Raw genomic sequence first — 12,575 nt, 5'->3', positions numbered from 1 at the left:
TCATTTTGACGGTGATGAAAAAAAAAATTTATTTACCCTCATTAACTTTTGGTAAATTTACAGTTTCATGGATTCGATTCATTCGAATGATCCTGCCTGGCATCTTTTTACATAAATGTAACACAATCAGAAATTCAAAATAGGAGACGTCCACTGGAACATACAATCACACCAGTAAATGGTGATTACAGTTTATAAATACTAAAGATAGCGTGAAAAAGGAGACAATCAATCTCGAGCCGAAATTTAAAGGACCACCTTACAACAGTTGACATCACAGGGAACTAAGAAAGTTGAATAGCAGAAAGACAGGGTGGGTTGCCTCATTTGCGTCTTCTGTTGGTGACCAAATCAGGATTGCCTTTTCTCATCATGGCTACGAATCCTGCAAACGGGAAATTGACAAAGGTATAACTAAAAATTATGAAGGACTGCATGAACTATCACAATGGTTATCGAATTGGATTTGAAAGAATAGAACTTACATTATCTGTGTCGACTTCTGCAATGATCTCTTTTATCGTTTTCTTGTCACCCATATTGAACTTTGCTAGACCTTGCTTCAGTTCCTCCATTGTGATGTACCTAGTTATTGAGTGATACGTCAAAGATTTAGTAGACATAAAAAGTTCAAAAAGTTTCTAATTGGTGATAACTACAGAATACAGTGGAACTAAAATATGGACAACTTTCCAAGGGAGAGGAAAGATTACCCGCTCTTGTCCCCATCAAAAAATTCAAAGGCAGTGTACAGGTGTTCTTCTTTCTCCATTCGATTCATGTGCATTGTAGCCATTAGAGACTATATAATCAATGGTTCCATTCCCAGCAACATTAGCCTGGGTAAGACACAATGTCATTACTTGCATAAGGAATACAAAGACGCAAATGTATACAGGATTAATGGACAGAGCCACGAACCAATAATTGCCTCTTGAAAATAATTTTCAGATTCGATTTACGGGTGTTTTAGGCAATAAAGAAAAACTAAAGAAGCCAACTATGTAAATGAAGACAAATGTTAAGAAATCATACCGCCTCGATCAACTGCCGAAATTCAGATTCAGAAAGCCTGGTTCCTAGTTTTGGAAGACCAGCCATAAGTTCTTCATATGTGATAGTTCCCCTGTTATCACTTGGGTGAGCTACTTTCTTTAGCTTGTTCATTGCGCGGAACTGCTTCGTTCTACTTAGGACGGCAATGTCAATTGGTTTGTCTGAAGCCTCACTGTCTACCCTGACCCATGGATGATCTGCAAGGTGTTTTAACAGAAGGAATTAACTCAAGAGTTTATTTTAAAAATATGTTTATAGAAGCACACATATGTATGTATATATGAGTTTCAAACCTGAGTCTTACTTAAGATCAGCATGTAGCATCTTCTTTACAAGTTACTTGGCATTACCGGAAATGGAAGGCCAAGGATCAGAAACAAAATCAAGATGCCCTCATAAAACAGCATCAAAGATACCCTGCTCATTCTCTGCATGAGAAGCAGCTGTTAGAATTCATTGACGTGGTCGTAAAATGTGTTGGCAGATAGATAAGGATGACCAGCTGTTAAAAAATTCATCAAGGTCATCGTCGAATGTATTGGCATAGAGATAAGGATGACCTATGCAGAATATGAATATCACACCAACACTCCAAATATCAGCCTCTGCCCCATAATGTCGCCGCAATACTTCAGGAGCCACATGGTATGCACTACTAACGAGGTCTTTAAATACTTCCCCTGCACCAAATGTTATGATCTTCAAAGTTAGTATTGACTGACTGACATCTGTGAAATATTTTATTCAGTAACACATAGCTGGACGTAGTCTTTTTTCCAAAAAAAAAAAAAAGAATTGGGCAATGGCAGTAGTAATTGAACAAAACAATGTGCCACTGTAATATGTTTAGTCTAAATGAACAAAACAATGTCCAATGAACCCAAGAAATGCACTCAAACATTAATGAGCATGAAGCAATAAGTACAAGATGCCGACAAAATCCTATTGAACTACAACCTTGCTCTTCAGACTCCAGTTAAGACCTCTGATCAGACGAGCCACTCAAATCCTGCACACACAGGTTTGCGCTCAGAGCCAGTAAAACCCCACAACAGTTTGCTTTCTATTCCTTCTATTTATAACATTCCACCATCAATTGTCTAATTTGATTTTCCTACAATTCATACTGACTGTCCGAAATCTTGAATCTCATACACTAAAAATCTCCTCTAAACAGTCTTGCATCGGAAGTTAATTCCTAAATCGTAAACTTGTGCACCCGAAAATCTAGGCCATCCAGGCAATCCAAACAACACAACTTCACTGAAAAAAAGCCACAACTCATTTTCTATAACCACCTCAGGTCTTCTTCAATCAAATGATTCAAACTAGTCACTGTTCTACACTAGTTAAAGGAATTCTACTACACTAGAGCAAATCAAGTACATAAGGCTCATCAACTAATGTCTAGTCCAACTTGACAATAAAATCGCACTACCAAATTCTATCACAATCGGAAATCAACACAGAAACAAAATCGCAAAAATGAATTTCATACATAGTTTGAGGAAAACTGCTAAACCAAAGTCAGTAGTTTTGAGACTAGCAAGGTGTGTCATTCGCCTTTGGCCCAAAAATACCAACTCTCAGACAAACAAAAAATACTCCAATAAAGAGGTAAAAAAAATTCCAACAGTATTGATTCAATCAAAAACCATCATCGACTAATCACATGCACTGCCCAAATCAACAATGAAACCCCAAATACAATCTCTACGAAGATGGCATTCAAAAAGCAAGTGGTCCGCATTCTCACATTAAAAGGTACAAATCATCAGAATTTTCGTATCTATTGGATTCTGAACAACCAAAAAACACTACATCATCTAATCACTTAGGAATACCTATTAAAGTTTTATAAATACAGCACGTAAATCTCTCGACAATAATTGCCTGCTAGAAGATGAGTTCAAATTTTCTTGTTTAATTAGCACTATCAGGCTATTTTGCAGCTTCAGTTCAGTAGAGTTTTGAAATTTCAGAAATACTAACTCATTTTCAATTGACCTACTCTTCATTATTAACAAAAGTGGACTCAAAAATATACAAATGAAATAATAATAAAAAATACTAGCATGTGATATTTTTACCTTCACAATCCCATCTGTAATCCGTTTCTCCTTGTAAGTACCAGAATCAAGTGAGACTAGGCTCTCCACATAACCCTCTCGATCATCGTCACAGATTACCATTGATTTAACTCTTTCAGACGTTGGATCATATAAAAGTAATTCCTCGCCACTATTATCTATTAGAATTTCCCCATTGTCAAAACACCATAGCGGCTTCCAAAATGGACTTGCATAGGAGGGCCCTGGTATTTCAGTGGTTGTGGTAATTCTTTTGGTCCAGGATTCCTTTACTCCATACTCCTGCATCACCCACATATCAAATGTAACTGAATCCCAAATACAAGCTACACAAATGCAGTCTCCCCACAATCCCACATTTTTATAAACCTTTCCCGAATAATCAATAGGTGACATAATATTTTCAGGTAGCGGCATATCTGCTATTGTCTCATTGCTAATGTCAAAAGAGACTATAAATTCGGACAAGGTTTGTTGAGTTGCCGAAGTTCCTAACCAATGAAGAGATCCATTCAAGAACACACCACGAGATCCTTTACCTTTACGAAATGAGTAATTGAGGGTGGTCTGAATATTTCTCCATGGATCTCATCTCACTTTATAAACATCAATTTCGAAGTAACCAGTTCTTACACAATCCGATATTATCACTAGTTTGTAATCATCAATGGTGCTATCATAACCAAATCCATAGGTAGCATCATAACCACATCCATTCTTTCTAAATTGCTTAAATTCTTTTGTTAATGGGTTTAAAATACCAAAATAATCAGTCTGCACATAATATCCACTTTCAAGACCAGCTCTAAAACAAAAGGTTAAGCAAATCAATCCATTAGATGAACCCGAAAAGTCATGATAATGATAATAAGCTTTGCTAGGTTCAAATGGGTAATTTATCAGTAGGGATAATTGGGAAAATGCCCCTTATTTGAATACTCCGTAGGGAAAACACCCCGTCCGTTACATTTCCCATCCAAAATAACACACATGCGAGATTAGTGTGCGGAAAAAGACACCCTCTCCGTGCCATCTTCTCCCATTAACATGGCAGAAATTTCATCATTCATCTTCATCTTCAACGGGTATATCAACTAAAGTTGTTTCATTGTGACAAACACATAGAACAACAAACCATTAAAAACGCAAATTGCATCATTTAACAGCAAAACCCCCTTAGTTTTCAAGCCCTAGAAATCAAAATTAAGAAAATTTCAGGCATTCCCTCACACTTATTTCAGCCATTAAATACCCTAAATAACCTATTACTATGAATTTCCCCAAATCGGTAAACCCTAATATCGATTGGTACAAAATTAATAAAAATCAAAATGAGATTTCGGCAAAATAACCTAAAACAGAAATGGGTTTCATGTATTTAAAATTTGCACGAACCATGGCTTCAAATGTTGGTATTTGATTAGATAATTACTTCAACTGTTCTTCAAGTTCTTCGGATTTTGGACGACAAAAATCGTCTACGGTCTCTTCCTCACATATCAACTAGAACTTGTCAACAAGAAGTAAAGAATCTAATTTTCACTCAATCCTCACCATAAAAAATTAAAAATTCTCTAGGTAACTGGTTTTATACTTCTCTGGTTTTTGGATGTGTTTTAATGTCACATGAAGAATAAAGAAGATGATGTGGATGATCTGATTTATTTTGTAATGAAAACATAGGTGGTGTAATAATGTAATATGGTTGGATGAAAACACGTGACCAATTTATTACCGTTAATCTCATCGAAATGGTCATTTCATATTCCCACGACATCTCATGAGACTGACATATCTACCGGTGAAGAGACGAGTTTGACTACTTAACCTCTTTGGATGGAAAATGTAACGGACAGGGCATTTTCTCATAAGTTTTATATCGCGGGGCATTTTTTCTACGAGGCATTGAAATATGGGGCATTTTCCCAAGTATCCCTTATCAGTATCTCCATCACATTCAGATGATGATGGTGTTGATGATGGTAGTGATGAAATTGTAGCATAACCTATAGGTATAAAGTAAATTGTAGGGCTCTTACCTAGTGAAGCATGATTAAACAAGAGTTCATAATTGCTCTTGCGTTGATTAGTGAGATTAAGATGATTTTTGATGAAACTAGGTGTAGAAAGCAGATTATAAAATAATTTACATACACATCTAGTTGATAAAATGGATTTCGTTGGTACCTTCAGAAAGATCTCATCATGAACCTCTTCAGGAAGATTTAACAACAGCGATCTTGATTCTTCTCTCTGATTAAGTTTGGATCTAGTACGGGATGAAATGTTCATTTCTGCAAAATGAGATGAAATGAAATGCTCGTTTTCCAGATGAAGGTTAGAAAAGTGAAGTGATGTGGGGGGCATAACTTCTTATTGGGGGCCATGCACCACGGGACAAAAAAAGGTCACCCGATCCTAATTTGGGTCACCCCTTAAAAAAATATTTTCTAAATGGTAAAACTGCCCTTATATGATTAGTATTAGGAATTAATTAGTTTGATTAGTGTGGTAAGTGTATTTAGATTAAAATCTGATTTTAGGAAGAAAAAAAATTGTGCAAAATGTGTTTTATGTGTTGAGAAGAAGAGGAGGAGTTTTGAGAGGAAAACCTATGGTTTTTACAAATGAGTGATTCAATTGGAGGGAATGAGATTGGTGAAGCTTCAAATAACAACAATGATTGTGTTGATGGTAAGATTGTCTCAACTAATGATATGGGTTGGATGTTTGATGAGGAGATGTTGATAGAGGAAGGCATGAACAATGGTTGGAATGAAGATCCCATTGCTCAAGGTGAAGGAACCAACACTCAAAATGAGGAACCCCAAGGCCAAAACAATCAGGTAAACTTCTTATACTCTTCAAATTGTCTGAATGGTGCTCCAAGTGTCGATTGATGGCCACCATTGAAACATCCAGTGTTAGGGTCGTTATAGTCGGGTGTAGGATAAACTAACGACTCTCTGTAGTCGTCAGCCTTTTTGAGATTATTTTGACGACTTTCACCTGCAACTTTTACATGTTATGAAAAATCGTTAGCGTTGTTTGATGAACATTGACGACTCTTTCAGCTAGGTCACGCAGAGTCGTTAGTCTTTTTTCGTCTTTATCCAGAAATATTATAAACACTGACGACTCTATCCAGAAATATTCTTTCCATCTCCTGGATGTTTTGGGAAAAATGGTCGTTAGATCTCTATTTGAGAATATTAACGACTTTGTGTGTTGAAGTGGTAAATACAATTAGGGTCGTCAAAGTACTATAAAACGAAGATGACGACCCTTGGTATGAGGAAGGGAAATGTTGTCTGCATTGGAGTACTACATGGTTCTAACGAGCATACTTGAAAACATAGTATTTTCAACAAACACAGGAGTTACCAAACATAAAAGTACTTGAAACAAAGACTCCAAACCAAACACATAAGTTGTTTTAACACACACTTAAGTTCAATTCATAAAGTAAAATTAACATAAGTTGAAGTCGACCATCTCGACCTCGACCACCACCTTACTGCCTCTTGGTTCGGTGATAGAAAATGATACCTCACTCGGTCTTCTTCCGCGTAATGGACCGGCAAGTAAGTATTTATCGTTGCGGGGAGGTTTCGAAGGAGGAGTTATCGTGATTTCGACCTTGTCTTTCATTTTCTTGTCACTACATTCCAAACACGAAAAAAATTTTATAAGACATCAACTTTATCTCCATCAGTTAAAGAGTCGTCAATGATATGCTCTAACAAACTAACGACTCTTCATTACAAAGTAACGACTGTAATTTATAAGGTAACGACTCTTTACAAAAATTGGACAGTGAGGATGATTTTGGTCCTTAAAGGGTCGTTAAAGATTAAACTTGGGTCGTCAAACAAGTAATTGCCGACCCTATAAAAAAGATGACGACTCTAGGGATTATAGATTACTGACGACTCTAGTCTAGGGATTATATACTACTGACGACTCTATCGTTTTCTCCAACAGAAGGCAGTTCAAGTTCAACCCAGAGTCGTTACGCACTAATTTGGGGTCGTCAAACTACAGTCGTCATCTTCAACCTAATATGGCGACGACTCTATTCTAGGGCACAAAAGGTCGAAGTAGCAGAACAAGGGTCGTCATATTTACACTAACAGGTTAACGATTTTTCATAGAAAAAGCATGCAATGTAAGAGTCGTTAGTGTATTATTTCTTCGATACTAACGACTCTCACTCTGTAACTTCTATTTTTCAGTTACCAATCTCGATTACACAATCAAAAAACAAACCAAAACATCGAATAGGAGGTGGGTTTAAGTTCACGTACCCTCTAATTGGAGCCATTCCCTTTTTGGATTTCGATTTGCTTGCTTCAGGAGCTCTTCGTCCATACACCTTTGCATTCACCGTATCTACAAGATTAGGAATTTGAAGTGCTTTGCGAGCGGTGGAGAAGAGAAAGGGAGGAGAGGAAGATGAAGATGAAAAGAGAAACTGATTTTCTCTTTGATTTAATTAGGGTATATAGATTAGGGGCCTTAATGAGGGTAATTAATTAGTGAAACTGATTTTCAATTAGTGACGGGTAAAATAGTATATTCATATTGTGATATTTACACCCCTGAAAATTTTGGGGGCAAACAAAATTCCATGGCCCCCAATTAGAAGTTATGGCCCCCAATTAAACTAGGTTAGAAAAGGAGCAGAAGTGGGCCGGGCTTTATTTTCATAGACACCCCAAAGCATGGTCCGGATTGGCCGGGTCTTATCAGTTATCACTCAATCAGTCCAATGATTCCAATTTCATAGCTGACTCCAGTTCTAGCTTGTGAAGATCCTCAAAACCAGTCTCAAGCTTTCAGTCATTGCTAATGGGAGAAATAGTTTTCTTTCAGCCTCTTCTAACCTGAGCTAAATTTACTGTTTCATTTCGTTTTCTGCTAATGGAAAATGAATTCCATGTCCTACAGCTTGAGAAACACCAGCAGAAGAGAGAAAAAAAATTTACTCTTACAGTAGGGAGAGCAAAAGCATATCAAAGTTATACTCGATAACAGAACTTACAGAATAATTATGCACACAACAGATGTTGCGATGAACAATCACAATTTAATCACAGCTTTTTACATAACTGTAACAAGACTCAAGACTACACAAGCAAAATTGTGTTTAATCACATATGTCACCTGTAATAAATGGTGACTGCAATTTATAGATATACTAAAACAGGATGGAATAATAGACAATCAAAACGCGTAAACTCGAGCCGAAATTAAACAACACTTGACAGCACAGGGAACTAATAAAGTTGAATCAACAGGAGACATCATTGCCTCATTTGCGTCTTCTGTTGGTGACCAAATCAGGATTGCCTTTTCTCATCATGGCTACAAATTCTTCGTAGTTTATTCTTCCATCCTGCAAATGGAAAATTGACAAAGATATTACTGAAAGTGATAAACGACTGTATGAACAAACAGAAAGATTATCGGATTAGATTTGATAAAATAAGACATACATTATCTGTGTCGACTTCTGCAATGATCTCTTTTATAGTTTTCTTGTCGCCCATATTGAATTTTGCTAGACCTTGTTCCAGTTCCTCCATTGTGATGTACCTAATAATTCAGTGATACGTCTAAGTTTTTAGTGGACATAAAAAGTTCAAGACATCTCTATTGGTAAGAGAGAATGGTGGTAATTACAGTATAAAGTGGGACTAAGAGGAAAGATTACCCGCTCTTGTCCTCATCAAAAAATTCAAAAGCGGTGTACAGGTGTTCTTCTTTCTCCATTCTATTCATGTGCATCGTAGCCGTTATGAACTCTATATAGTCAATGGTTCCATTCCCATCAACATCAGCCTGTGTAAGACACAATTTCATTAATTTCATTAGGAATATGAAGTATGATGCAAAGGTGAACAGGATAATGGACAAAGGCACAAGCTAATAATCGTCTCTTTAAAATAATTTTCAGATTCAAAGTACGGGTGTTGTAGGCCATAAAAGAAAACTAAAGAAGCCAACTATGGAGACAATTATAAAGAAATCATACCGCCTCCATCAACTGCCGAACTTCAGATTCAGAAAGCCTGGTTCCCAGTTTTGGAAGACCAGCCTTCAGCTCTTCATATGTGATAGTTCCACTGTTATCAGTGTCCATGGATTTAAACATCTCCTTTAACCCCATGATCTCTTCTTCAGAGAGATTTTCTGCAATTACCTGATTAGTCGAAAGGAAACAAAACCCGATTAGGTACTTGGAGGGTGAGTGTATTTAGGACAGAAAAATTCAAAGAAATCAGCCTAACCTTAAGAGCAACTTTCTTTAGCTTGTTCATTGCGCGGAACTGCTTCATTCTACTTAGGACGGCAATATCAATTGGCTTGTCTGAAGCCTCACCGTCTACCCTCACCCATGGATGATCTGCAAGGTGTTTTAACAGAAGGCATTAACACAGTTTATTCTAAAATTTCCTTATATAAACACACATTCATATATATATATATATATATATATACCCTTGTAGATTTACATGAGTTTCAAACTAAAGTCATACTTAGGACATCAACAGCCGAAATTCGTTCTCTAGGATCAGTACGTAGCATCTTCTTTACAAGTTCCTTGGCACTGCCGGAAATGGAAGGCCAGGGCTCAGAAACAAAATCAATATGCCCTCGTAAAACAGCATCAAAGATACCCTGTTCATTCTCTGCATGAGAAAGTAAAGTGAGAAGAACGAACGACTCCAATGCATTAGACACCAGACAGATAAACAGTAGATAATAGACCGGACCACCTAAGTAAGACTGCCTCCTATTATATGTGTGCCCACAGACATCAATTAGGATTACAACTACCCTTTCCAGTATTGTCTCAGAGCAAATCCTAGCTAATTATAATTTTCGGGAAAAATGTAGTTGTGGTTGATATGGGGTTTCATTTGTGGGGCAATTGGTGGCACACAAATCAACAAGATTCGAATTGTAGCCTTGCTTAATTTTGGGCCTGAAGAAAAACAAGTTTAAAGGGTGACCCAACATTTACAATTGGACACTGCGACGAGCTCATCTGGTGAGCCACTTGTCCGGCATGAACAGCTATTAAAAATCATCTAGGTCGTTGTCAAATGTGTTGGCATAGAGATAAAGATGACCAGCTATTAAAATTCATTGAGGTCGTTGTCAATGTGTTGGCATAGAGACAAGAATGACCTACATACCTCCCCAGAAGGGTGGGACTCCACTTAGAAGAATGTATAGTATCACACCAACACTCCAAATATCAGCCTCTGCCCCGTAATGTCGTCTCAGTACTTCAGGAGCCACGTAGTATGCACTACCAACAAGGTCTTTAAACACTTCCCCTGCAGCAAATGTTTTGATGATCGAAGTTAGCATTGCCAATAACTTTTTGTAACACTAATTGCATACTTATGCTGGCTACAGAAATATAGCTGACAGCAAACTTCAAGTTCAGGTACATTTGTGGAACTCAAGATTCATGTTCTCAATAACACATAACTACACGTATCAAAAAAGACAAGTTAAGCAATGACAGGAGCAATTGACATCATTATGTGCCGCTGAAATATGTTTAGCCATAACGAGCAAAATAATCACCAATAAACCAAGTAAGCCCAAGAACCCACAAAACCTATTAGATTACAACCCTGCTCTTCAGACTCCAGTTAAAACCTCTGATCAGAGGAGCCACTCAAATACTACACACACAGGTTTGCGCTCAGGACCAGTAAACCCCAAACTCCATCGTTGATGATGGACGACAGTTTTCTAATCAGTTACAATTTACCATCAAGTGTCTAATGTGACTTAACTATAATTCACACTGAACGTTAGAAATGTTAAATCTCATAAAGTTATGCACCCAAAAATCGAGGCCGACCAGGCGATATGGTGCTATTCTTGCCAAATCATACAACCCAAACAACAAAACTTGATTGAAATAATACCAGAACTCATTTTCAACAAATCAAATACATAAGCTCGTCGACTAATGTCTTCACTAATTAAGGCATTTTACTACACTACATAGTCTCTATACAACAAATGAAATACATAAGCTCGTCGACTAATGTCTAATCCAATTTTACAATAAAATTGCACTACCAAATTCCCACAATCCAAAATCAAAATTCACATATCATAGATTAAAAATCACAAAATCAAACCCATACCTGGTTTGAAGAAAACTGACAACCCAAAATCAGTAGTTTTGAGTGGAGAATCTTCACTATCACTCAAAAACAAGAAATTCTCAGGCTTAAGATCTCTATGCATAACACCAAGCGAATGACAAAAACTCACAACTGTAATCATCTGCCTACACAAATCAGCAGCAGCCCGTTCCGAATAATGTCCTTTAGCAATAATCCTATCAAACAATTCACCACCACCACACAACTCCATCACCAAATTCACACTCACACGATCTTCATAAACACATTTCAATTCAACCACATTCCTATGTCCAGTCAAATGATGCATTATCTGCACTTCTCTTCGAACATCTTCGATATCGTCTTTATTGATCAATTTCCTTGTAGCTATTGATTTACAAGCGTATTTCTCTTGTGTTTCTTTGTGGGTGACTAAGTATGTGATGCCGAATTGCCCACGGCCGAGTTCAGGTCCGAATATGTAATCAGATCTTACATCTGACATTTTACGGCCGAGGATTCGACCGGTGCCGGCTCCAACTCCTCCTCCTTGTCTTGTGTTGATTGTTAATGGTGATCGGTGATTTTGTTGTGGTGGTGGATGGTGGTGGTGCTGATCTGGTGCAGCAGCTGATTTTGGTGGTGGTGTGTGATTAGATGGGCGGACGTTAAGATCGAGTACTCCTCCTGGGTTTTGATTCGGAGGGTGGTTTCCAGGTGCTCCGTTGCAGTTCCCCATTTCAGACGGCGGTGGTGATGGCGGTGGAGAAAGAGTGAGTGAGTGACTGGGAGAGAAAGAGGAGAAGTGAAGAAGAGAAGTCAAACTCTAGAGAGAGTAAATAGATAGATTCTGGGAAGAGAAGATAGTGTGAATCGGAATTGACTCATTTTGTCCGAAGACGAGACTGTAAATTACTCATGTTGTCCGTATGACAATGCCGTTGATTGAGGTACCCTCCCCTTAGAGCAAGTCTTATGGTGGAATCAAGCTATTTCAAGTGTGAAAAAATCATGGAATCTCAAGTCTACTAGCTTACAAGTTGGAGTCTTTTATAGAAAATCCAAGCAGGGTTTCATGATTTCGTGGAAGGGTCCGTGGAATTCATGGAAACGCTAATAAGAATAGCATAAAACGCTATTAAGAATAATGCACTAAAAGACGAAAAACGCTAATAAGAATAGCGTTGAGCTCTATTCTTAATAGCACTGAGCGCTATTAAGAATAGAGCTTTTTTTTTATCCGTAGATTTAAGATGAGCTGTTGAAA

General features: G+C 37.5%; 1 protein-coding gene and 1 pseudogene across 1 annotated transcript; both read right to left on the bottom strand.

Annotated features, from left to right (window-relative positions):
- Positions 1-15: 15 nt before the first annotated feature.
- Positions 16-4,692, bottom strand: LOC113323337 (annotated as a pseudogene).
- A 3,456-nt stretch (positions 4,693-8,148) lies between these two features.
- On the bottom strand, positions 8,149-12,125 carry LOC113321766 (calcium-dependent protein kinase 1-like). The gene is made up of 8 exons (XM_026569680.1): positions 11,327-12,125; positions 10,352-10,495; positions 9,689-9,841; positions 9,440-9,555; positions 9,184-9,351; positions 8,863-8,990; positions 8,645-8,744; positions 8,149-8,544 (listed from the first exon to the last, which is right to left on the bottom strand). The coding sequence occupies exons 1-8, from the start codon at positions 12,045-12,047 to the stop codon at positions 8,461-8,463; spliced, it is 1,614 nt and encodes a 537-aa protein (XP_026425465.1). The 5' UTR covers positions 12,048-12,125; the 3' UTR covers positions 8,149-8,460.
- Between the last annotated feature and the right edge of the window lie 450 nt (positions 12,126-12,575).

Source organism: Papaver somniferum, chromosome 11 (genome assembly GCF_003573695.1).
Source record: "Papaver somniferum cultivar HN1 chromosome 11, ASM357369v1, whole genome shotgun sequence".
Lineage (NCBI taxonomy): Eukaryota > Viridiplantae > Streptophyta > Magnoliopsida > Ranunculales > Papaveraceae > Papaver > Papaver somniferum.
Note: the sequence above shows the minus strand (reverse complement) of the source record. Positions and strands in the feature narration are given on the sequence as shown.